General features: G+C 42.7%; 2 protein-coding genes, 1 long non-coding RNA gene and 1 pseudogene across 7 annotated transcripts in view; all 4 read left to right on the top strand.

The window, feature by feature from the left end:
• si:ch211-158d24.2 (multiple epidermal growth factor-like domains protein 9) overlaps positions 1-9,822 on the top strand; it is a 25,573-nt gene extending 15,751 nt beyond the window's left edge. For both annotated transcript variants that reach the window (XM_031570810.2, XM_031570811.2), the window contains 3 exons: positions 1,843-1,992; positions 7,491-7,760; positions 9,315-9,822. In XM_031570810.2, coding sequence (XP_031426670.1) covers positions 1,843-1,992; positions 7,491-7,760; positions 9,315-9,814 — 920 coding nt within the window. In that variant the 3' untranslated portion in view covers positions 9,815-9,822. The remainder of the gene's footprint in view (positions 1-1,842; positions 1,993-7,490; positions 7,761-9,314) is intronic.
• On the top strand, positions 8,894-9,012 carry LOC116221227 (annotated as a pseudogene).
• Positions 9,823-9,848: 26 nt separating the features above from the next.
• On the top strand, positions 9,849-13,582 carry LOC116221119. Its single transcript, XR_004164028.2, has 2 exons — positions 9,849-12,436; positions 12,475-13,582. It is a non-coding gene; the product is annotated as an uncharacterized LOC116221119 (long non-coding RNA).
• A 2,873-nt stretch (positions 13,583-16,455) lies between these two features.
• Positions 16,456-27,350, top strand: LOC116221118 (lymphotoxin-alpha-like). 4 transcript variants are annotated; one of them, XM_031570813.2, is made up of 4 exons: positions 16,456-16,794; positions 24,372-24,396; positions 24,939-25,017; positions 25,691-27,350. In XM_031570813.2, the coding sequence occupies exons 1-4, from the start codon at positions 16,703-16,705 to the stop codon at positions 26,143-26,145; spliced, it is 651 nt and encodes a 216-aa protein (XP_031426673.1). In that variant the 5' UTR covers positions 16,456-16,702; the 3' UTR covers positions 26,146-27,350. The 4 variants fall into 4 exon arrangements, with proteins under 4 accessions (XP_031426673.1, XP_031426672.1, XP_031426674.1 ...); XM_031570812.2 differs by lacking the exon at positions 16,456-16,794 and adding an exon at positions 22,757-24,102 and having other exon boundaries at positions 24,934-25,017; positions 25,691-27,349; XM_031570814.2 differs by lacking the exon at positions 16,456-16,794 and adding an exon at positions 22,757-24,102 and having other exon boundaries at positions 25,691-27,349.
• The last annotated feature ends 148 nt before the right edge of the window (positions 27,351-27,498 follow it).

The raw sequence follows: 27,498 nt of genomic DNA on the forward strand, positions 1-27,498 counted from the left end.
CACTCCCTTTTAACGGGGAGAAGCCTGGATCAGAAGAGAGAGGAGGAGATGAGAGAGTCAGAAGCAAGCAGCTTCCTATTAGAACATCTCGTACCCTCAGGTCAGCTGGTGCCCCTACCACCATCCACCCCACTACACACATCGCCTCACACTCGCCCTCATCCTGTGCCTGCAGCGCTGGTATCAATCAGGTCCGCACCACCAGCAGTGAGGTCAGATTGCAGTTTTGCTGTCACGCTATGCTACTTTGATCTGTGCCAATCGACTGTGCTTACCATAAGTCCGCCATCAGTAAGGTCAGCAGCAGTCAGAGCTGTGTCACTGCTGCCACAGAGGTCAAGCTGTGAGCCGAGCAGTCTGGTGAATCTACCACCATCATTCACTGCCTCTAGCGTAGAAGTGTTCTCTAGTGTATCACTAGGCTGTTGCTGTTGGTTTGGTCTGTAAATCTACCAGGCTGACCGCAGACTTCTTTGGAGAGGTCTGTATTCATAATTAAGTAGATAAAGCTTTTCTCCAAAAAGTTGAACATCAAAATGTGTCTATGAATGTGGTCTGAAGCCATGCCTATTGTGTGAAAATGGTCTTCCTGCATATATATGCTTATTCTTGCATACAGCTTGTGAGCACCAGTTCCTCAACCAATCCTAGAAAAGGTTACTCAACAACCTATATGCATGTGGCGGTGTCTTTTGGTGTTTGTTTCAGTATGTCTATGCATGAGTGTACGTTTATTCAAGAGATAGTCGATTGAAGTATTTCTGTGTTTTTGGTAATTGAAGTGTATTTGTGTTAAATCATGCGTGTGTGTGTGTATGTATGTGTTAATTCAAGTGTGTGCGTATGTATGTGTTCATTCAAGTATGTGTGTGTGAGAGAGTGTGTATGTGTGTGTGTGTGTCTGTATGTGTGTGTGTGTGTGTGTGTGTTAGAGGAGGGTAGCCCAGAGCCCATCTGTCTCTCCATGGGATCTGTGTCCAGATGGTTGTTGGGTAACCTTTTTCCTGGGACGAGGCGCCCTGAGCACAGCCGGGATTTATCTCTTCCAGATTTCGCTCCACAAAAAAAAGAAAGAAAGAAAGAAAAGAAAAGAGCCTTCCTGTGTGTCTGTTGTAATGGATTAGGGCTTTTCACACCCCACACACACACAGTTCACAGTCCACACTGTAAATATAATGTCTCACACACTTTCTGTGGTCGTCAGAGTACACAGCTGTGTTGGAGCCCATTCTTCCCATAGTGTCACAGGTGGTCTCTCTAAAGCTGGTTTCAAATAAGAAAAACCTTTACTCACTTTTTGTTACACATTAAATAAACTACTAATGTCATGTACTTACATCTACTAACATTCACATAAATATATAATAATACTGGTTATGTAGGTCATATACTAATATCAGTTGCTTTGGACAAAACCACAACCATAACCATCATATTTAAGAGGTGGTTGGGACTTCCTTCAGTGTGTATGCATGCATTCACTTGTCCCCTTGATTATTACTGTCCTCATTTGAGTGAAACTAGAACAATGGCACATTACAAAGCAGACCTGGCCTAGAATGTTCTCTTGTAGAGGACATGAGATCTGTATTACATCAGAGTACTGCTAGGTGGACTTTTCTGGATAACTCGAATGCGTCAGCACTGTGAACCTGATTTAGCTTTGACATCCAATCATCCAGTGCGGCCTTGCTGTTGAGAGCCTAGCACCTATTGTTCTGACAGAAACATACACCTGTGCTGCCGCACTCTGACTATGCCTCTGAAGGTCACATTGTCCTATGTTCATGTGCGTATGTGTGTGTGCCTGTCTCTGTGTGTGTGTGTGTGTGTGTGTTTTAGGTGGCTGCCTGGACTGTCAGGGTAACACACAGGGCCAGAACTGCGAGGAGTGTGTGCCTGGGTCCTACCGCCGACCTGGAGAGGGGGTAAGGGACGCTTGCCTGCCGTGTCCCTGCTCCAACCGCACCTCCTCTGGAAGCTGCCATGTTGGTGAGTGCTGCTGTCACTCATCCTTGCGAACCCCCCACTAACCTGTCTGTGGATGGGATTCTTTTTTTTTTCTACCTTTTATCTGCCCTTTTTGTTATGGGAAGAACAATCACAAAAAATATTACAGTACAACATCGCCATTACAATAGCAGTAGAAAATAAATGAATTTGGCCTGTTGGGTTTGGTGTTGCAGGGATTTTTCTTTTCAATATGTAGTACCAGTGAGCTAACAGATTCACCTCTATGGGTGAGTGGTGATACAGTGTGAATACTTGACAGTAAATATGCTGCACCTCTGATATGAATCAGTTATTAATGTCCGTGAGAACTGGACGTGTACGTGCGCATCCCCAAAGGTGCTCTCTGTAGACCAAACACTATTTCCTTCATAGGGTTATGAAAGCCCAAAAGAACACATTTGTCAGTGAACATACAGCGCCTCTGATATGCCACAGGTGCTGATATCTCTTAGGCCTGTACTTTTATATGGTGGTGATTTGTGGTATGTACAGAGGTGCTGTCAGTAGAACTTAGGCTGTGCTCCTATTCCAAGTGATTACACGAGCACCGCAAACAAGCATGTAGACAGAGCACGGAGAGATGTATCTAAAGGGCCCAGATGCATCCAAATGCTCCGTCTGCTTCCCATCTTTGAGGGGTGAACATGAGGGCATTTTACATGTGAGCATTTTTCTGTGATGACTTCTGACGTTTTCTTCAACAACACATAGCTGTGTTCTGAGGTTCTCTTCAACAACACATACGTAGCTGTGTTCTGAATAATCGCTCGAGAACCCAAAGCAAACGATACACATGGGCTTTGCGGGAAATGCGTGTGCACGTGCCCGTCTGTATTCCCTCCCTACATCACCACCGTTGGTTGGAACTGCCCAGCAACAGCGTCAGTGGGTAGATACGTGGCGCCACGGAAACTGTCGCATTGAGTGTGCGTGGGCCCATCGTCGACTGGGGTGGCCTCGGGAGTGGATCTCCGTGGCGATGACTGCCAGGGAGCAGGCGTGACCCCAGATTGCCCAGGCTACCATGAGCCCTGTGATGTTAGGGACTAGGAAGGGACATGGCATTCAATGCCAAAGCAGATCTATACATCAGGACTGATGACGCGCATATTAGGATGGAATACTGTAGAAGAGAGTGGCGTCAGGCTGAGGTGGGGAAAACTGTATTCAGACAGCTCGTGGTATCCTGTTTGATGTTAAAGCTGTAGACGTGGGTTTAGACTGAAGTTTACATTTTTTATTTTGAAATTCATCAACAAAAGTGATTTACCAAATTCCTTAGTTTTCCCCCCTAAGGGCTCTGCACAGATAAGCTGCCTCAGTAAGGCTGTATGATGGACAGACAGGGGACATGGTGTTTTGATTGGCTGGATGTCAGTTTGTCGTTTTTTTTTTTTTTTACAGTATTTGATTACAGATTACAAAAAAAAACAACAACCCTCCCTTCAAAGGATCCTGTTAGACTCAGGATGTTGACAAAGAAAGGGCAAGACATCAGAGGCATCAGGAGATTGTGTTTTCTGTTTGAGAGCATGGTCACTATGGCAACAGCATACGTCCGACGGACGGGCTTGTGGATGTCCCTGAGGGTGACCTCGCTCTCTCTCTCCCTCTCTCATCAGGTTCTGGCTTCTAATGTTGGTATTACTCACGCCTGAAGCCCAGTACAGTCATCCTACACTGCCCTCTAATGCAATACTAAACAGCCTAGAGCTCAAAATTGACGATGTAAGGTTGGATCTCACTGTGGTCAGAGGCGTGCAAGAGGCCGTGCTGACAACTGTGGCTTGAAGAACAGCATCAAAAATATGCTACAGAAGGCTTCTTTAAACAAATGCCTGATATAAAGGTATGACTGACAGCCATCAAGTGTTTAGAAAGGAAGCCAAGTGTTGAATAATAACTGCATATGCAGCACCAATAAAAATAATAATAATAACATGAATAAACGGAGTGTATGATGTGTGTTTGTGCAGCCCGTTCTGCCATGCAACATTCATTTGAGAGGGCGGATTAGTGTCTGTTATCTCTCAATGCAGGTCAGTCTGTAAGTGTGTGTGTGTGTGTGTGTGTGTGTGTAAGAGCAGTCATTCTGTACACCATGGTCTCTATCCCCGCCATAAATATTTTAGATCTCTTCTAAGCATGCCTGCGCACGTGTGCGTGTGTGTGTGTGTGTCTGTGGTCTGTGTGTATTTGTGCACACTTAAACTCATCTCTTGAGACTTGAGCACATTCTTCCGCCTCTATGACTTGTGAAATGAACCCCGGGGCGCTTCAGCTCTTCACTGCCCTCCGCTTCTGTGGTTCCTTTTACACATCAACCCTTACGCTCACATTGTGCAGTCACACACACACACACACACACACACACACACACACAGACAAACACAAACACTTGCGCTCTCTCTCATACACACACACACACAAAAACACACACACTCACGCTCTCTCTCTCTCTCACTCACACAAACACACTTCATTATGACTTCATCACGCTTATGCTTTATGTGTAGGTTTTGGCATGTGGTTCTCTTTTTGAACAGCAGACGGGCAAGTGTGGACCGGCTGGGCCCATCTTTACCAGGTCCTTTCTAAAGAGAAGGCCTCTCTGCTCAGTCATCAGGTATCTGCTCAGTCTGTGTAGTTAATGAGCCGATGGGCCCATGGGCCGCTGCTCCTGCCTCATATTCCCACAGAACGCAGCAGGCCAGGGCCTGGTTCGCTCCAGAATCGGGGGACATTTGGCATCGGGTTTGGCTCAGGTGTTGGACACAGGAGATGGCACTGCCTCACTGGACGTCGATTGACTGATCATTCATTAATGAATGAATTAGATAATGAGGGAGCTTTTATTGTACGGCGTACAGTATTGTATTGTATGGTCCGGTTGTTTTGTTTACTATGTCATATCAGTGAAGTTGTAGAAGATCTTTAGGCACTCATGCCAGGCAGTAATGTGGAAGTGTGAAGTTAATGCTATGCTATGCTATGCTAATGCTATGCTATGCTAATGCTATGCTGTGCTATGTATGTGTATCAAAACGCCTCTGAAATCCAAATCCACACACCTCCATGTGACTGGATTCACTTCACTAACATTAGTTGATGCATTACTTGAATAAGAAAAAGCATGAACTTCTATATTAACAAACCAGACATATCACTATGTACAAAAGTTTAAGGTTTGTATACTGTATGTTACTTGACAAATTGCTCCTTACATCTATAACCTGCAGGCTAACATTATTCAATTCCTTACAACTATTAAGTAACATTACGTGCTGTACTGCTGAATGTTTTATTAATGGTAAGCACTGCATTTAATTCATGTACATTAATGAAACCTTAATGTAAAGCACTATTTAATTCCAAGAGCTCAGAAATGCATGCAAGGGAAATAAGAGTGCCCTAGATTGCTAGCGGTTGGGCTTAGGGACTACTTACACACGCAGGCAGGATGACAATGCCAGTGGCACATTTAGGTTTCCAGACAAGGGCACTTTGAAATGCACTGAAGTTTTCTTTAGGGCACGAGCATGAATAGCATTAAACCACTACTCTCAGGGTTTTTAGATCATCATTCACCACTTTAGTGCAATTGCGTAACACCCAGATCAGTATACACTTAAAAAACACGTCCTAATCTCCCTTGAAATACACTGATATTTCCCCCTAATTTCCCCCGAAACATGCAACAGCATTTAGTGTGTATTATAAAGGTTCTTTGGCTTGAGAGCCGAGTCTCCTGTCCATGGTGGTGACTCCTGTCCATGGTGTCTCCTGTCCATGGTGCGTGGTTGTTGGTCTGTTAAAGTATCAATGCAAAAATCTACGTGATGTTTCTTGAAATATTCCATCATATATATAATTCTGAGTTTGTGTTTCTTAAAGGCAGAGTGACACAGAGTGTTGGATTGAAAGTAACTAAAGAAAGAAAGTAAAGTAAAGAGACAGGGTTAAGAAGAGGATGAGAAATGCCTAGAGTGAACCAGTGAAAATGTTCTTAAAGCATTTTACACTAAAGGAAAACATCTGGTCTCTTTGACTCTCTTATGCCACAGCAAGCTAACCAGGTCAAACGAACCCATTTTACTTTCCTCTCATGAGGAACGCTTGTCTGTAGCAAGGCTATAAATCTATAATATGGATTTTTTCCCCCCCTCTGTCTCATGTACTTCTCTGCTTAGCCTATTCAGCTCCTATCATTGACCATGTTAACCAAATTCCATCGGTGCATTTTAAACCGGTTTAGGTCGGTGTCAGAGGTCAGGGCTAGGGTTAGGCTGAGCGGCCACTTAAAGATGTCCTCAGAGACCTCTTCTGCTCGTTTTATGGTGAGATATTTATGACTGTTGTTCTTGCTGGTTTTGTTTAAAACTCAAACAGCCAGTTGTGTTCATTTTTTGGTGGTGCAAGCAGATGATAATTTCACCTTGAAAGTCATTGGTAAATTGAATGCAGTTTAATGAAAAGGATATTTTCTCATTGTCCCTGTATGCAATAAATCTGTTGAAGCCAATTTAATAATAGTTAATTAAACCAGCCTCTACCAGTATGTCATTAGGAAGGGCCTGCATGGCCTAATGCCATCACCTTGTGGTGTGCACAACCCTGAGTGAATGAAAGATGATAATACTCTCTATTACCCAACCTGCAGCATAAGTACAGTGTAACGCACCCATTATCATTGTGTAACAGCACTTTATTCTCCTTTCTTACATAACCCCTGCGCTCACCCTCCCTCACCCCATCTCTAATCCTAACCTTAGTTTCATAACAATGTGCTGTTAGTCTGCAGTTTAGAGTCTGGCCAGGTGTCCTGTGCTTTAATACCTGTCTGCAGGGGTGAACCAATCATGCACCTGTGTGCCTGTAGGGTGTGCTCTTACAATGAAATGAAATAACACAACAGTACAGTGCCATCTAGTGGCCATTTGCAGAAGTGTGTCGTTTGTCTGCCTCGTCTTCATGGTGGAAGAGCAGTCTTCACCGCACTGCGCTGCTGTTTCCTCTGCGTGCAGACAACAGAGAGGAGATTTGGCGTCTGTATACTTGGAGCATGTTACGATGGAACATGATGAACTCTCTTTCTGAGAGTTTCAACATGACAAATGTTACGACATAATTAATTGATGTATTTGGGGGGGGGGGGGGGTCTAGCTATTGAAAAAATTAGGGGCTAAGTCTAGTTTGGATTTTCTTCTTTATATAGCTAGGCTAGATTCTTTTTTTTTTTAAAACAAAACTTTTCATCTGGTGCGCGCGTCTTCCAACTCTGTGTGCACTGTGCAGCGCTTCATTACTCCCTCATCCGTCAGGATCCAGTCTGTTACACAGTCTGTCAGTTGCTTTGCTCTAAACAGCTCCGTTTTCAGGACCTAACGATGCCACTGTGTGTGTGTTTGTGTGTGTGTGTGTGTGTGTGTGTGTGTGTGTGTGTGTGTGTGTTTGTGTGTGTGTTTGTATCCCCTCAGACTCCACCGGGCGTGCAGTGTGTGACAAGTGTAAAGCCGGCTTTGCTGGTGCCACCTGTGACCTCTGCACCGACGGCTTCTACCGCTCGGGTGGGGTGTGTGTTCGCTGCGAGTGTAACGGGAACGCGGACCCTCGCTCTGCGCCGCGACTGTGCCACCTAGACACCGGGCACTGCCTGAGCTGCGCCAACAACACGGCCGGACAGCACTGCGAGCTCTGTGCCCCTGGCTACACCGGCGACGCCAGCACACACAACTGCACTCTCAAGGGTAAGCACGAGACACACCTGCAGTCACCGATTAGAGGTGATGGAACATGCGGCGGCTTTGGGAGCAATGCTGCAGGGGCATCACATGTCTGGTTCCTAGGGTTCTGATTGGATGATTGCAACAAGTTGCCCACTAATGGTTATGTTAGGGTGCATTCTGTCAGATCTTCAGCACAATGCTGTAAACAGTCGTTGTTGGGGATCTTAAATGCAATTCCATGATCATTCGTACATGCCACAACATGGCAAAAAAACAGAGGGTGTATCTTTTTAAAGGTTTCACTGTGATAGGCAGGTTATTGCTGCATTACCTCGTGTTTAATTGAGAAATCATTGCCTCCACAATGGCTGTGTTAAGAGACTGTGTATTTTCTATTGCCGTTGTATACTGTTTTATCTTTCGATAACTGTCGGAATGTGTCGCGTGATCTGTAAATGTAATCTCTAAATCTGACATGAATTCACTTTCAGTCTTCTACTAGCTGAAATTATAAGTGAACTTACACATATCTAATGGTTAGTTGTGTTAGAAATTAACCCTGAATCCAGGATTCTTGGAGTTTATTTCAGCGTGGAGACACCCTCTTAGCGTGTTGCTCAGAGAATGGCCTACCTGACAGTAAGAAGTACATTCAGACAGGTGGGAGAATACAAGGGAGTGGTGATGAGACCCACCCTTTACGTTTATGACAGGAAGGGGAGACAATGGTACATTCCACGTGCTACAAGAGAAGTGTCACCTATTTGAATGTCTTGCCTCAGCTACTTGCTCTTACTGAGACAAAGTACATAACCAGGGAAGATGAGTAAGATGATACAAAAATAATGTAAGCTTAGTTCATGTCTGACACAAAAGGAAAACAGCAATATGCAGATCCATCAAGGGCAACTGAATATTTGTAGAGTTGTTTATGAAGCAGAGGGCATAGGTTTCCAAAAATATTTATGGCTATAGGTACATTCAGCAAAGATTATTGAGATAAGCAGTGACGCACTATCCTATTCTCATGCAATACTATTTACGCCTGTGTGTTTCGCTGTATAAGCAGTGACGCACTATCCTATCTTCATGTAAATACTATTAACGTCTGTGTGCTTCTCAGTATTAGTAGTGACGCACTATCCTCCAAAATGGCTTACAGCCATACCACACTGAGCAGGCCCGATCTCGCATGATCTCGGAAGCTAAGCAGTGCTGGGCCTGGTTAGTACTTGGATGGGAGGCCACCTTGGAATACCAGGTGCTGAAAGCCGAAGCTGGCTGTGCCAATCCCTCGCTCAGTGGATTCTGCTAGATTACTGAAAGATCGAAAACAATTGGATTCCTGATCTATTGGAAACTCTCTATCGATGGCCTATGCTTCACTGGAGTGAGAATGCGAACAACAACTATGTCCAATAAAATGTATTGGCAAAACTTCTCTATGCATACTACTTATGTGTGTGTGTATTTCTGTGTGAGTGCGTATGTGTTTGTATGGATGTATGTACGTATGTGTGTGTATATTTCAATATATTTTGCGTGTGTGTAAACTGTTCTGTTATATTTTTACAGTGCGAGTCCTTCCTGTCCTAGAGTTGACGACCCACGCCAAACCTAGCCAGCCACTTCCAGCTACACACTCCACCCCCCCCTCCAAGCCCGACGCCAGCACAGCACCAACCCCACCCCCTGCCTCCATCACCACCTCATCTGCCCAGGCCAAGCTCCCCAGCCTGGTCGCCCCCACCCGCAACTCCACGGCGGCCGCGCTCACCGTGGTCTCCTGGACGCAGTTCAACGTGGTGGTGCTGGCCGTCATCATCGCCGTGGTGGTGCTCCTCATGGGCTTCGTGGCCGGCGTCTACACCTACCGCGAGTACCGCAACCGCAAGCTGAACGCGCCCTTCTGGACCATCGAGCTCAAGGAGGACAACATCAGCTTCAGCAGCTACCACGACAGCATCCCCAACGCTGACCCCGCGGGGCTCCTGGAGGAGGAGCCGTGCCCGGTCGCGCCCAACGGTCAACTCGCGCTCACCACCACCACGCCGAACATGTACACCAAGGCATGAGGAAGCAGACGGGGGGGGGGGGGGGGGGGGGGGAGGGGGGAACGGATACGCTACTCCAGCCGGCTCTTCACTGAGAAAAAAAGAATCGAAATAAGTGAACCCCATGAAGAGTTTACCTTGAAAGGAAATGTAGTTGATGGTCAATAAGCCTTGACATTGAGAAAGGCATTTGCTACATGCTAAAGCTAGTTCATCACAAGGGCTTCTGTCTCAGTGTGTACATGGGTGTGGGGATGAGGGACTTGTGAAAGGGTCTTACCCTGGTCATTGTTTGTACATGCACAGAGCACGACATGTAAAGGCAATGCTATTGCTCAAGCGAGTGCGTCACTGTTATTACATGAGTAACGTCTGCCCTGTCTGAGCCTATGCGAAAAATAAGGATTTTGGATTGAAAGATTGCTGGCCAAACATCAAAGACATTTAGAAGAAATAATGAACCGTAGTGCTCTCAGTTTGAGGCGATGCATTGCCTACACTGATGCTCGCCATGTTTGAGTATGATTGCCGAAGGGATTTCCAAATGAAACGATCCCTGACTTGGTGAAAGGAAAATCATAGCTTTGTAAGATCGTAAAACAAGGCTTTGGGGAAACAAAAGAAAACACATCATGCAGCTTTCAGTGACTCCTCGTGACTTGAGGGCAGTTTAACTCTGCGTCATAAAACCTCAATGATTGACAGAACAGATAAAAAGTCCACTTCTGTTCTGGACCCTTACCCTGGCAGGGCCCTAACCTTTTAACCTTGATATTAAAACATGGTGGGAAAGGGCCAATCCTGCCACCTTCAAAATAAGGAACTTCTTCTGCCTGATCTACCATATCTGCAATACAGGTGGAAAAAAAACATCCCAGTCACCTCAATGCAGACATGGACACACCAAAGTATGGCTTCTCCACATCCTGATATGCACATACCCAGCCGACAACCGGCTCTGGAACCAGTCTGCGTCAGGGCCAGATCCCTTATCCAGAGTGGCCCCCTGGAGGCGCATCTGTCATGCTGCAAACCACATTCATCCTCAGGTCCTGATGAAGCTGTGCAGTGGGCATGAATAGGTCCTTTTCCTCGGCATAGACCTCAACACCACTGTGTGCAAAGACAAATTACTTGCAAAGACAGCTAGAAACACAGGAGACACCATGACACATGTACAGGAGCTAAGCGGCATGCTTCAATGCATTCAGCGAAGCTGAAGATTCTCAGAACAGAAGCCATTCTTACATGACACTGACACTGAAGCCAGGTAGATCATCTGTTCTGAAGTAGAATATTTTCCTCAATGACTGCTTGGCCTATTTATTGTTTTATACACACCTTACTCACTCATACTGTGAATTACATTCAATAATACTCTCAGCATAGACTGTAGACTATTATCTATTTGCTTCCTGAATAGATTGTAATACAAAAAAAAAATGTGCCCCTGAATCTGGTAAATGTACCCCAGATGATCACTCTCACTGCTATGTGTTCCTAAAGAATCTAAAACTGTCCACCTGGCCGTACTATGTGTGTTTTGTTTCTTTTTGTGTTTGTTGAAACTAGTGAATTATTTGTTCTTTGTTACACCTTTAATTAACTACCCAACGAGAAGAATTTTAACACAATTTCCTTTTTTGTAAGAATCTTAAAGGAAAAGGTAATACGTTTAGTTCCTGCGTTACTGGTTTAAATCATTTCATTGAATTTTGCACTGTTGGAAGATTGTAAAAATTGTCAACTTTTTCCACGCTTAACATAAAACTCATTAGTGCTGTCTGTTAGTAACGTGTTGGAATTTAACTTGACCCAGGTTATTTAATTTAATCAAAAAGGCCATCCTTTTTTTATTTGAAATTTGGTTTATTGTTCAAATTTGCTCAGTTTATTGTGAAGATGGTGAAGTAAAAATTAGCTCGTTAAGGAAGGATCACCCCTGTCTTATCAATTTCAATTACAAAATGAGGTTGAGGTTTAACAAAAAATGGAATACACTGAAAGCACTACGAGACTAGGTCATCTGAAATGCAAAACAACCATAACATAACAGAGCAAAACTTTTTCTAACATAACAGAGCAAAACATGAAAACAGATGCTGTCTAAGTAAGTTGTATTGTTCTTAGCCTCCCGCAGCCTTATGGATGGTCCTCTTTTATGCCGGCCTTCATGTATGGGTGTGATCTCATAGCCTGTATTTCCTTCCTTTTTTCTCTGAGCTCTACCTCACATAACTTCTCTAATTGCAGATATGGGCCAGACCCTGGCTACATCCGTACCAGTATCTGGGATGTGCTAGTCCCTTTGGCTTAAGATCAGTGACTGAAGGATCACCCTGTACCCTTTATTTATTTATTTATTTATTTATTTATATATTATTTATTGATTGATTGATTATTATTATTTTGAATCATCTCTTCTTTCGAGACGGCTCCTGATCCCTGGTCAGTGTGAGCTAGACCAGCCACAGGTACTGCTGTTCGTTAGGTTATCTGAGAACAGTCACAGGTACTGCTGTTCGTTAGGTTATCTGGGAACAGTCACAGGTACTGCTGTTCGTTAGGTTATCTGGGAACAGTCACAGGTACTGCTGTTCGTTAGGTTATCTGGGAACAGTCACAGGTACTGCTGTTCGTTAGGTTATCTGGGAACAGTCACAGGTACTGCTGTTCGTTAGGTTATCTGGGAAGAGTCACAGGTTTTGGGCTGGCAGCTGGGTTACTTTGAGAGCCTTCGCTGTGTTTGACTGTAAGCTCCCTCCGTGTGTCAAGTTCCTTTGACGCAAGGTTGTGTGTGTTTTGTTGTTAAGTTTTTTATAGGACGTTTTAGCCTTTATTCAGACAGGACAGTAGAGAGACACAGCAAAGGAGTAGGAGAGAAATGAGGTTTGTGTGATTAAGAGGCCATCGTTCATCCAACATTGATGGAGTGTTTATGCACAAGGTTCTGAATCATTGCGTTTGTGTGTCTGTCTTTGTGTGTATTTGTTTTGGTTACAGTCAAATGTATTATTTGTGTGTTCTGATTGGATGATAAGCTTCCCACTGATAATTAAAGTTCTCAAGACACATATTAATTGCCCGGCGTAAATGAAACAACCTTACTCAACATCGTTGCCCGGCAACATTGTTAAAATTGTTGCCCTGTGTTTCATCACCTTAAGGTTCAAAGTTTAGACCACAACTGCTGCTGTTATGCTGTATTCCCAGTGATTGCCTAATGCCTCTTTCACTCCTTCTCTCTCCCTCTTTCTCTCTCTGTCTCTCTCCACCTTGGCTGTCTTTATCTCTATCTCTATTTCCCCCTGTAATTAAAGACATGGAGTTGTACAGAAGGGTGTATATCTATCTATCTATATATATATAGAAAGAGAGAGTTCACAGAGTATTGTACAGGATGTGTACATTGTTTTCTCAAATGGGTCTGCGACCTAAACTTTCACTGCAAACTGACTTCACGTCCAATTCAGACTCAAGATGCACAAGTTCATATAGACATGCAACAAACTTCACAATCAAAGAACAGATGCAAAACTTTTGTTATTATCTGTAGTCACTGAGATTATTGTTTTGGGTGAGGTATGGGGCTGGGCACATTGTTTGTTTTGGGCTGGGGAAAGGTGTTGGATCCAGCGTACCTAATCACCAACCCAACACCAATGTATTTTTGTTTTCTTTTCAAGGCTACACTTGTATGATCAGGATTAACATGGTGTGTAATATATGACCTGATACCATGTATCTGTGTACTGTATTCAGTATTCAATAAAAAAAAGAAAAAGTTAATTCTGTTCATTGAAAAGTCTACCATTATCTTGTCTTGATCTTATCGACCGCCGATTTACCATTTTCTTATCATATGAATAGCCCTCATTTGCTAATGGGTGGGTCGTTAACAGCTACTTTCACTCAGAGACTGAAATGTGTAAGATTTTAGTTCTATTCTCCTTACAAAGTGCAAATTGATTTTTCAAATAAGTTTCAAACTGTATATATTTGAAAATTAAAAGATTCAAGGTTTCTGGGGGTGTTATTTTTATGTTTGTAGGACAAAAACTTGCGGAGCTTTAAAGGCAATTCCCCACAAAACCACAATATTCCCCATGAGACCTCTGCGTCCTCCAAGGGTTAAACTACAGTTGCACTGAAAAGAATATTTGTCTACAGTCTACAGCCACTGATGTTGACGCTGCTGCCCGCGCCAAGGACAGTCCGGACTCCGGAGTTGCATACAGTATGTATATTTATTCAACAACAAAGAGCTTGTCGGGCTCACCCATGTCCTGGCAGGCCAGAGAGAGGCACGGGTCCACTCTCAGAGAGAGAGAGAGCCCAGGCTCACTCCCAAACTGCAGCAGACAAGAGAGAAGCAAAATAAAACACATCGCACAATGTTTATATAGAAAGAAGCTAGTGTTCTCTGACGCCAAAACACTTTGTCAGCAGGGATAACCACGTGGTGTGTCTTTGTTACAAGTTACAAGTTACAAGTCTTTTATTGTCAGATGCATAGAATGACACAGGGTCAGACTGGGCACTGAAATTCTTAGGACAAGGCACCACACAACAACCTACCATAGCATAACATAGCAAACATAATATAACATAACATAACATGACATACACTCTGTACAAGTACTCTGAACATAATTTACATGTAATAACATATAATAACCTTACTAAATATACAAGATAAATATACAATACAATATGCTAAAACATATAACAACCTATACATATAATACTAACATATATGGGCCATTCTACCGAATTGGTGCAAAGTGTGGTCCCACAACAAGAAAAACTATTTACAAAACAATTCAGTATTCAGACATAGATATTTACTAAGAATATGTTATGGTCTATTTAAACCCAAGACATTAAACGAGATAGGGATAAGCTAAATATATACAAAATCATCATTTATAGGGTACTTTCTATTGGGAAGTAGCTGTCCCCAACCCTGGCATCTAAATTCCAATGTCTGTAAAAACACTTTTTACATTTTTCAATTATCTAATTTCAAAGATCTTTATGATTAAGTTTAAACCGAACTTGGAAGATTTAGATTTATTGTGGGTTTAATTTTTTTTTAAATAAACTATACTCAAAAAATCATGTCCATTGGCTGAGCCTGTTTTTTAGCCACACCCCTGCATTTATAACCAGGCAGTGATACTGCATCCCTGTCCCTCATGGCTGAATGGTAAGTAGCTAGATCCCATACTTTTGATATAAATGTGTTCCAAAGTCTGAAAATCAGTGTGTAACCTTAAGAATTGTCACTACCGAACACCTTTTTTTCTTCAATTAAGTAAACTTTTTGGGGTTTTATGCAAAGTATTATGTTTGTTTGTGTGTACACCTCTTCAAAGATTTGTTTGCTAGAATTATTTATTTATGCTCAAATTTAGCTAGAATTGTCACTAGCGAAACAGTCACTACCTAAACAGTTACTACCAAAACATATGGTAAAGTTTCGGTAGTGACATGATCGTTTCGGTAGTGACAAAATGGAATGGTAAGTAGTTCAATCCCATCATTTTGAAATAAATGTGTTATGTGGACTAAATGGTAAAGATGTAGATAATGCTGATTTCTATCTGAAATTGTTCAGGAGAGAAATAATCATAAGATACCAAAATGCCAAAAGGAAAAAGTGGAGCAGAGAGGCTGAGAGAATACCGACAAAGAGTGAGGGATGACCCAGTGAAACACCAAGAATATTTAAGGAAGGAAAGAGAAATAAATAAGAAATGAAAGGAAGAAGGAAAGTTGAAATGTATCAGTGATTTATCCAACAGGGAGCAAAAGAAGGTCAGAAAATCATGGAGGAAAAGACAGCAAAAGCACAAAACATTTGTGTTTTTAATATTCCCAACCTAAAGCATGGTATGAGTTAAGATTAAGCAATAACGTTGAGGAAATATGATACAACCTTGCAAACAAAATACTGTGGTCACTACCGAAACAGTGCTGTCACTACCGAAACAGTGCAGTCACTACTGAAACACTGGATGTTTTGTAAAAAATAAAGTATATTAAGTTATCAACTAAAATTTTATGATACTGATTGGTTTAATGTATGTTCAATTGTATCAATCATCAACTCTGGAATCAATATGATCAGTATTTTGCATTTTACAAAGAAATATTGCACTTTCAATTTCATTTTTATTGATTTCATTGTGAAAACCTTCAAGAAATATTTGTAAAAATACTCTTCAGAGAAGGGAGGGAAACATAATCTGAACAGGTTAATAATAATACGTTTTTACTATAATTTATTACTATGTTTCGGTAGTGACAATTTTTGGGAGAGGAAAAACATTCCAACACATTCTGCGATATTTTACGATATGAAAATTGACGGTTCATTTACTAGATATGTGTACTTTAGATATGGTGCAATATATATACGGACAAAGTTTTGGGAATAAAACATGAACATTTTCAAAATATTTCCAACCCGACTTTGCACCAATTCGGTAGAATGGCCCATATACATATAACATATAATACACATATAGTAACATATAATAAACTAAACTAAACTACAGACAAATGGGAGTAGCAGGTAGTGCAATAATTCTGATAAATATGTATTTGTCGTGTAAGAGACAGTATGTGTAAGTACAAGCAGTGATTTGAAAGTGACAGTGTATGTAAGTGACGAGTGCAAAACTGTCGATAGTGTGTCAATGTCCATTTAGCAGCCTGATGGCTCTCGGGAAGAAACTGTTCTCCAGTCTGTGTGTGCGAGACCGGATACTACGGTACCACTTTCCAGAAGGCAGCGGGGTGAAAAGTCTGGAGGCTGGATGATAGCAGTCCTTTAGGATCCTGCCAGTTTTCCTGAGGCATCATGTGCGGTATGTGTCCTGCAGGGCTGGGAGCTCCCTACCGATGATGAACTCCGCAGTCCTGAACACACTACGTAGGGCCTTGCGGTCCTTGGCTGTGCAGCTCCCATACCACACTGTGATGCACCCAGTCAGGTCTGTGTTGGTGATTACTGTAGATGAGGTGCGGTCACCGATTCTCACCATCTGTGGCCTCCCCGCAGGGCCGGCTCTAGCCCTTTGGTTGCACTAGGCGAGATTGAGTTTTGTGCCCCCCCAAACCCCCCCCCCCCCCCCACACACACACACACAATACTTAACATCACTGAAGAGACATATATTAACTTAACTGCTTTACTTTGCATAGCAGTTTTTTCACCCACTTATAATTTTACTATTCTACATTGCAGTTCAACAATAAATGGTGCATGGACAACAAACACCAGAATAGTTTCAGAACATTTTCTTTTTTATTATTTTAAATAATTTATTACACACTCAAAGTTAGGATTAAATCAACTCCATAAACTGTGCAAAACCATACACTGTGCAAAACACTCTTAAGCACCTGTAAGGACATTTAAGCAAATTATGACCATCTATACCAGTGGTTCTTAACCTGGGTTCGGTCGAACTGCGGAGGGTGAGGTGTCTGCAGGCGGCAGTGTAGTTTCACTGGTGCCCTGAGTGCTTGATGTGGTCCTGGATGTCCCTTCACCTGTATTCAAGCATATTGTATAGCCAGACAAGCAGTGTTTAATATAATAGGTGAAATGATCATGAATGTGGTTGAACTTCTTTAAGAAAACAAGCTATTGTATTTAATACATGCTAACTTGTTTCTATTGTACTTTAAAGTATGGATGTGGCTTGAATAAATACTATTAAATAGACTCACCTGATGCAGGCTGTGTGTTCCTGGCCCCTTGAGTACTACTGGATGACCCTTCTCCTGCAGCTGTATTTAAACACAGAGTTCATCCATGCTGTTCGTTTCACAATTGCATTTGGTCATTTCTATCATCCTACCGTATAGTTGCATTAACACATTTTATCTGACCATGTAGCTTGTAGTAGATAAATTACAATTACTGCCACCACTGCTACAAGGCTAAATAATACTAGGCTACTGATTACAATTAGTAGTATTAATGTTTATGAAAGTAATAATTGCTAATAATAATTACAATAACAAAAACAGCAACAATAGTACTAGTTGTGTAGGCTACTTACAAAGTTCAGAGGGAGGCGAATCAGGCGTCCTTTCTCCAGCAGGTGCCGGCCTCTGCAAAAATTGCCTGAGTGCATCTGGCCAGTTTAAAACAAAAATAAAAAACACATATACTGTATATTTTAGTATATTCCTGGTATTTTAGTTTATTCCCCAAAATGGTTACGGTGTGTATGCACCTGCTAGTTGTGAATTCACTAAACAGAACTTATGCCATTTATAATGAATGTAGACAGCAACTGTACTTTTCATAACTAGCATATGTTATCCAGATACTGGTCTTTTGACATTTACATCCATCTAGGTTATGAGTGAAGTTACGTTTGCTAGTAATAGCCTACGTAGCAAATTAGCAAAGTAAGAGTCGCTAGCTAGCTATAGCTAGCCTAAGTGACAGCAATGAAACGTCCAATATTAGGTGATGCACAATACTACATTTATTTCGGTTGACACCTTAATGGCTGAGATGAGAAGACTTACCTCTATACTTGGCTTTCTTTTCCTCTTCTTCCATTCTTCGTTTTCGTCCCTGTGCTCCAGATCAGGGGTTTTCAACCAGGGGTCCGTGGCCCCCTGGTGGTCCGCGACGGCATTGCAGGGGGTCCGCGACATGAGCCTATGTTGATCAGTTCACCATTGACTTTTTTTATTTTTATAAATATACCTCGGCCCGTCGACATATTTATGTCTGAATAGCCAAGTCGCATTGCCCCAAATACTGATGTAGACCCATATTCAGCGAAGAAATTACACTGACAAGTATTATAGGCAGAATATGTGTGCGGGGGGAGGGGGCGTGGCGGCGGCGGTGGTTACAAACATGAAAAAGAAGGGTACGGGACTGTAAAATGTTTTGGGAATCACTGGCACATCAGTGGCCCGCGGATTACTTTCTGGTCAGAATGGTGGTCCCTGGGACAAAACCAGTTGAAAACACCTGCTCCAGATGGTTAAGACCGCTTCATTTTTGCGAATCACGTAGCTAAAACGCTCACCCCACCCTGGCAGTGTGCAGGAGCCCTCACGTAACTAACGTAATGTAATGTAACTTAACGCAACCGCCCCCCCCCCCCCCCCCCCCCATTAGGAAATTATCGACAATAACCATCAATTCAATCTAAAAATCAGGTTGACAAGTAAACATGTTTTAATTTGCTTGCTAACTATGATTAATGGGAAGTAGGTCCAAGGGCGACACTAGAGGGCGCCCCCAACCCATTTGTCGCCCTAGGCAGTCGCCTAGTTCGCCTATAGCAATCGCCGGCCCTGCCTCCCCGTCAGGAAGTCGAGGTCTGACGTCCGAGGTAATCTTTTTGTAACGTAATGCATCAGCAAGGCAGAAAAGAAGGACTACTAGTTCTTCGTATCAGTCCTTGCTTCCACATACACACAGAAGGTACACTTTTAAGCACATACACATAGTTAGAACCGTCAGCAGACTTAACACACATACATTGAGCTGAGCTTCAGCCACACTTGACTGATGTCTGGGTGGAGATGGAAGTCGTCCTGTGTCAGTTCACCTCAAAATTCAGGTGACCTGGAATGTGCACAGCCCTCAGCAAAAACAGGTATCAGTGAGCCCACAATAACACCCGTGCTGCCAGGCAGTGAAGCTGTCACGGCCGGCTCGTGACCGCAAACATAAACTATGGAGGCATACAACAAACGGTTTTCTTACAAAATGACGCGTGTTTATTTAGCCCATACAAATATCACACACAATAAGGGGTTTGACGGCTGTATACTGAGAAACAGCTCGAGAGACCGACAGGTGTCCACTGATCCTTTGTACCTCCCCAGGTGTGGGTAATCAGTCAATCAACGACGCTCGACATCCCCACTTTTGCCTGCAGGGGGCGCCGGGGGTTGTAACAGAAGCGTTCGTGACTGCCCGCTGCCCTGAAAGGTTGATACACGCCACCACCCTCTGGTGGTGTTTCAGCACCCGTAGCACCGCCTCCATCTCCAACAAGTTCATGTGGCGGTGGTCGTTGCTGCTCCACCGACCTTTGATGCTGTACGATCTGAACATGCCTCCCCAGCCCGACAGAGATTGAACGTGATGGGGTCACCGTGCCCACTGGAAAACCCTCCCTCAGGCGCAACGGGCAGTTCCAGCAAGCCTGCTCCTTACGCAGGGCATAATAGTTACCAGCTGGTGTCTGTGCCGTACTGGGTACTATGATTCGATTGAGAGCTCTCAGATACAGGATAGGGCGCATTCCCACACCCCCATTCTTTGGAATGACAAAAGAAGGGGAATAAAATCCCTTCTTCATTTTGCTCTCCAGTACTTGCATGCCCAGTTAGCAGCCTGTTCGGGCCAATAAGAGCCTGCAGTCTTTTTGAATTGATTGGAAGCACCGTGGCGGTGGGTGTGTCATGGATTTGTGACCGCACAGCTTCCATGTTAAAAGCTCTTCATGGATGCCAGCATGTTGATTGGCGGCGGGCGAGCTGCTCCCCCACCTGACTGAGAATCAGACAGGAGAGGAGCGGGCACGCTACCAAAGTGAACCAGCCTGGCCAACTCACCTCCACCATCTCCGACGAGCTCGCGGAGGAACAGCCAGCTCTGAGAAGCCAGTAGCAGTGATGTTGTACGTGTTGGTAGCGGTTTGAGCAACCCCTGCGAACAGCTTGCCGATCACCTTAGCCTCTGCTTCCTGTTTGGGTGGTAGGGGGCACCGTGTCGCCGTGGCGAGGAAGGGGCGAGTAAAGCCTGCACGCCATCCTCCATGGTCAGGGTCCCCTTCACAGGCACGACAGGAAGGTGTTTTACTAAGTATCATTGACATTCTTTACACTTAAGGCATGGAAAATGTGGTAACACTTTAGTCTCTTATCACTTTAGTCTCTGAATTTAATAAATGGACAGATGATCATATTTTTGCCTTGATTAGAGAAGTTATGTAGCCTATTGCACACAATAAATGAGGACTGCCTACTAATTTCCACAACTGTTGTATTCATCAGAAAGCGTACTATCTGCTGTATGCTCATGATTGTTCAATAATAATAATAATAATAATAATAAATATAGCTGCAGGCAGCAATGGCGGGTTCCTCCAAAGATTGCGAACCAGGGAAAAATGTATATTCTGCACAATTTGTCACTGTATAGAAAAATCCATGCTGCAGACTTACCAATGGGATATTCAATTTGAAATGCAATACTGTCAAGATCCACAAGGGCCTTGGCTTCAAGCTAAGGAGAGAGCGGGGCCTTGGTCAGGCCACAATGTCATGAAATGGTGTGTGTGCGTATTGCCAAGCTTTTGGTGTGTCAGGGGAAAGTTTGTGTCTGTGAGAATTGGCACGGGAGCGAAGGAGGAGAGAGGGAGAGATTACATTGGAAATCGTGCTAGCAATTAGCCAAGCATGCATGTTTCAAATATTCACCAAAAATCTACTTTTCATCTTACAGTCAACTTTTTTTCAGATTTGTGTACTAAACATTCTCAAGTGTCTTCATATGAACTTGTAATTGAATCAGAGTATCACTTTTTGAATGAAAAATGTGTAAAGCATTCTTTTAGTGTTAGCGATTAATGCAATTTGCTTTATATCAATCATTTTTGAAGATATGAAGTTGCCTTTGCACATGGGAACATGTTGTAGTGTCTTCCACGTGCTTACCAAGTTTGGTGTTGATATCTGAAAGATTTGCTGAGATATGACTTCACTTCCTGTTTGGCGGCTTTTCTGCTGAATTTGAGTGGCTGTACCGGACAAACAGTTGTGAGGATCAACATTCTGTTGGATACATTTTGCGAGGCTTGGTCTGATGATCATCTCTGGTGATTTTGAAGAAGATTTGACAAACATTGTAGGAGTTGAGGCCTTTCAAAGGTTTTTGATAAAACCGGAAATAGCGGAAAATCTATATAACCGGAAATTGACGCCGTAGGGTCTGTTTAATTCTTCTTGATCCAAGGAATCCAATGGTACCTCATTTTTGAAAATCGGTCAAACGGTTCAAAAGTTGTGTGTGTTAACAAAAGTCCAACTTTGACCCGTTGGTGGCGCTAGAGTGGTCTAGTGGGAGACATGAAACTTGGTGTGAGTAAAGAAGGGACTGTCCTTAATGAGTGTGCCAAATTTCAGAAAAAGTTACCATACGGTTCTAGGGGCTGCCATTGACTCCAATGGTACAAGAATAATAATAAGAAAACCTACAATAACAATAGGTTTCCTCCTGACGGAGGAACCCTAATAATATACTTGACTTGTTTTCCAAAGAACGGCTAAAGAAGCCGTCATTAAATGCTGTGGATTTCTACATGTCATCTGACCGCTAGGTGGATATGGGCCATACTAAAAGCTTTTTGTTTTTCCTGCTCATTATTCTGTGTATAACTCAACGACCAACTCGATTATCTAGTCAAACGCCTTACTACAGGGGTCCCCAACCTTTTTTTGCACCACGGACCGGTTTAATGTAGGCATTATTTTCACGGACCGGCAGATAAATAGCCTACAGCAAAAATAAAATAACGCTACCGGCATAAAAACGAATGTTAAGTGCATGAAAAATACAACTCACCATTGTACTGACTTGTACTTTATCCTATAAGAAGTAGTTCTCAAAGTGGGGGGCGCGGACACTCTCCCGGGGGGGCGATGTCACAGACGGAGAAAAAAAAAAACGTCGGACCAATTTAACTTGGACTAGAATTTAAGAATGCTAAATAGCAGTGGTGAATCAGCCAGATTGTTCTTAAGGGCTTCATTTGTGAGAAACCGTTGGTGATTGGGTTCACGTCAATTCTACAGACATCCTCGGATTTAAATAATTATAAAAAAAATATATAAGAATATTTAATCATTAACAATTACGTTTCACATTTAAATTTATGATTCTAAGAGGCATCGTGATGTTCTAAAAGCACTACACGAACACTGCAAATGTAAGTGAATAAATAAATAAGCATTAAACTCAATCGCGTGGATATAGGCATATTGGAATAGAGTGGACACATTCTGCAACTACTGGTGAAGTTAGGTCTGCGTTTAATCCACCGGTGCTTGTATTCCGCTTTGACATGATTTTGATCAGTCTGAAGTTGATTTCGCGTTGCTGTGGAGTCTGTGGATTGTGCACACGTCTCTTTCAGTTGCATGCCTCAAAGGACGTTTGTTTCTTACTCATTTTTGCTAGTTTGCAGGCTTGTTTTTTTTTAGTAAAGTATCAAGTGACCGAGACAAGTGTCTTGACGTGTCAAAAGGCACAGGCGAATGTTACGTCGGGGAAAATCTGGTCGTTTTTCAAAATAAAACAGACTCTAATAATTAATACAACGGAACGCGGCCCGGTGGTTGGGGACCACTGCCTTACTACACCTGTTATTTGTTTTTCATTTCCTGTTTGCTATTTGATGTAGATACCTGTAGGTTTATAGATTAACCTTTTGGCTACCTACGCCCATGTGGGGGCTTGTCAAACTCTCTCTCTCTCTCCCTTTCTCTCTCTCTCACACACACACACGCATGCAGGCGCGCACAGACACGCCCACACACTCTCTCTCAATCATATGCTACTTGGTTACTTCAACAATAGATTTATGTTTATGACTTCAACTGCCACTCTTACTACAACGGAAGTACCACACCTCGAACGCCTATGCATTGCACTGTCCCAAAGTACTAATAAAGTTTTAAGGGATTAAGTCTTAACGTCTCCTAAAAATGTAAACCCTCCTTTACGATGTTTACGATGTGTTTAGGGGTTGTTTAATCTCACACAGGCTCAGAGCGTAGCCTACGTGCTAGTTTCCTGACTACTTGCCTGCTGTCTTTGCAATGTCCAAATTGACATTTTGCCAGGTGACGAAACTATCGCCATTTCGTCACCGCTTGTTCTTTGATGTCGAGCTGGTATGTGCCTGGCTTCAAGTAGGCTATACTTCCGCAGACACAGGTGCGTTTACGTATCCGAATCCACCCATGCAGTAGTGTATTTCAACTGTTCATTTTGGGGCGTACACGACCATGTGTAATGAATAAAAGCCGGGAGGCTGGAACTGATTTCCAAATAGAGGGCGCAGATGGATATGGAGGTCCAAATGCTTTCAGGAGAAAACAACTGGAGTGACAGAATGGATCACAGATCGGTGCCGACCCGCAGTGAAATGAATCGGAAAATATGTCTCTCTTTAACAGCAGTTGTTATGTTAAATGCATTAACATGCTCAGTGGTAGTCGTTTATGTCCTTGGTACACAGGCAAAGGTAAGGGGTAAAAAAATAAGTTTCGATTCTGCAATTAACTAGTAACTAGTGTTTTATAGGTAGAAGATAGAGTGGTTCCACATGAGCAGTGGTGCAAGAATAAGGCTATCATTAGACATCATGTTCGTGTCAGCAGAATTGGGTTATGCTTAGCTAGCCAATATCTTCTGCATGTTCCCGGTGATGTTGGTAATGATAGAATCACCATTATGTATTGCTTTCAATCTAGATATTGAACGTTTAATCATTGTCTTATGTCTTTTCCAAAGGCATCGCCTGCAGAGGAATTATCAGGTAATTATTATTAATATTATTATTATTGTTGTTGTTATTTTTGTGTTATTATTATTAATATTATTATTAATAGTAATAGTCATATTGTTGTTGTCGTCGTCATCATTGATTTAAGTTAGACTTACATTTATAGACTTTGTTTCTTTGGGCTAAGTTGGGAGCAATGGCAGAGCAAGAGTATGGTAAACACTGTCTAAAGGCAGAGATGTAATCCATGTAAAAGCCCACAACCAGTGCCACAGATGCAGACTGATATGTGCACAATGTTATATTTGTTGAAAATATCTGCCCCAAACATCAAAGTTAGTGTGATGTCAGACCAGAAGATGATTCTCAAAAGCTATCAATTGGATTTAAATATTTGTGTTTCGGAAGGGATTTGGCTTGTGTCTTGTGCACTGATGCCCTACTTTTTAATTAAATACGTTTTTTTGCCTTTGGGGGTTGATGATAGTATAGTAGTATAGTATATAGATAGCTTATGTTGTATGGATAGTATGTGTATATAGATTTTAACCCTCTCTCCTTCTATTGAAGACCAGTTCGTCCCGATGGCGCAAAGGGACATGGGGCCAGCAGAAACCACTAAAACTAACTCTAAACCTTATGCGGACCTTCAAGGTAAATAGTTGGTTTTCTTTTGTGTAAATGGATAAGGAACTATCATACTGCAAATAGTGTAATGTTACAGACCATGCCAGTGAGATTATTTTTTTTTGTAAGAGAGAACGTCAATGGGAGACATTGTGTTGTTTGTGGTTTGGGCCCTTTCCAGTGTCTTTGTTCTGGTATTGAATGATTATTGTTATTATTATTATTATTATTATTATTATTATTATAGTAGTAATACTTATCAAAAGAGAGATAGCTCCCAGTGGAGCAGATCTGCATCGGTCCCAGATAGCTGAATACACAGACTTAGCCACTGTTTGGGCTTCTAGTGATAGAAAACACTGCACTGCTTCACAAGACTGACAAATCCATGCCACAAACATGTTATGGCAGATATCATAAACATCCTGACCGGTGATGTCCAGTGATTTTAATGTCATGTTATCATGATCTGGTTTATCATCACAGCTCTCTGGATTTTTTTATGCCATAAGACCTTGACGTCACATCTGATTAAGCTGTCATAGCATCATGGCAATTACAGTTTATGACAGCCTATGACAGCAAGATTATGGACATAGTTATGTAAATGTTATGAGGGTTCAGGTAAAGTGTCACCTCCTTTTGCCTGCTTTTTTCTCTGTCCTCTGGCCTCCATCTCACTCTATTCCCTATCCATTAGTTTCCGGTTCACTGAATGAAGAAGGAATTCTCGGCTGGACACAGAAGAGAGGAAAGCTCCGCATGGATTACAACTCCAGCGAAGGAAGCCTGCTCATACCAGAGAACGGATTCTATGTCATCTACCTGCAGGTGTCCTACCGTTCCATAGAGAACATGGATTGCAGCAGCAAGCAGCAGCAGATGGGCAGCAGCAAGTTCCTGAGCCATGAAATAAGGACACTGAGTAAGAAATACAGCTTCCATCCACAGCCCATCATCGCTGCTTTGGAGACAGTGTCCTGCAAAGAGGAACCCTGGTGGAAAACTATGCACAGCAATGCCAGGGTGTATTTGGACAAGGGGGAAAAGCTGCAGGTGAAGCTCAGCCCTAAGACTTTCAAACTGCTGGATATGGGAGGAAAACCTTGGACAAAAACATTCTGGGGAGTGTACCTTGACAGCAACGTCAATTAGGTGCCCCTTTGTTTGGAGGGTTTTATTTTGAGTATAGGTCGAAATGTACATTATTTGTATAGTTATTAATGTATTGTGTAGAGACCAGATGTACCAAGGGAAGATGCTGTTCTGGAGATGCCTGATTGTATGCAGTGGTGCACCTGAATTGGGTAATCTTTCTATGTTGGTGAAACCCAGCAACAATGGCATTTTCTATCTGAACTTACTGGGAAAGTAAGTTCCTGAAAGTCTCTGCGAACCAGCATGGTTGCAGCATGCACACATGTGTCTGTGTGTGTGTGTGTGTGTGTGGCAGGCAACCCACATGACTCACAGCAATCTAGATCTGTCAACAATCTACAAACAGTGATCTCAGGAAGGGTAATTTACTATTCACATACCACGGTTATTGTCTACTGCTATTACCATGGTCCATATCTGGTACAAGGAGTGTCATTTGTTGTGCCTGGCTGTGAGTGTCCTGCCTGGCCCCTAAGGTTGTGAGGTTTGCCTTTTGTAAGGCAGAAAATGCTCTAAACATGATCAAATCTGCAAAATTGACTCCAGAAGGCCAAAGGGCATCTTTTCAGAGGACCTCTCTGTGATCCCCTCACACCAAAAGACCTCCATTGTGTGTATTCACAGCAACCCTCATGCATTGAGTGCCAGCGGATCTATTAGCATGGCCTGGCCACGGTTTTTCTAATTACCACACCCTGCATTCATAACACCTGCTACAACCTCACCCATTGTCATAGAGAGAACCTAAGGATGTGTTTGACATCTAAGTTAGGTGCAAATGTATATGAATGTAGTATATACATGTTTGGTCTTTCATTTATCCTTGTGGTGTGAGCAGCAGTCTGATTGTGGTTTCAGTAAATTCTGAAGTACCTGTCATAGTTGTATTATTTGAATAGAGTTTTTACTTTAGTTCTGCATATTAATAAGCTTCCAGGACACCTCTGCACTATAAGGGTTACTAGAGCCAAATGGCATAGTCTTAAGACACAGGACAATACCATTGGATTGATGGTGGAAATGTATGTAAATGGAGATAAGGGTACTTAACTAACCATTTTAAGATATTTGGGCTCTAATTCACTCTAACTCTTTCTCTCTGACTCTCTCTCTCAAACTCTTTATCTGACTCTCTCTATCTATCTCTTTCTCTGACTCTCTCTCTCTCTAACTCTTTCTCTGACTCTCTCTCTTTCTCTCTCTAACTCTTTCTCTCTTGCTCCTCCTCTTACTATATAACTTGCTCTTTCTCTCTCTCTCTCTCTCTCTCTCTCTCTCTTCATTTCTCCTTTATCTCTCCCCATCCCATCTCTTTATGTTATTCACTCATTCTGGTTGGGTTTAATTTCT

The sequence above is a fragment of the Clupea harengus genome, chromosome 7 (assembly GCF_900700415.2).
Source record: "Clupea harengus chromosome 7, Ch_v2.0.2, whole genome shotgun sequence".
Classification (NCBI taxonomy): Eukaryota; Metazoa; Chordata; class Actinopteri; order Clupeiformes; family Clupeidae; genus Clupea; species Clupea harengus.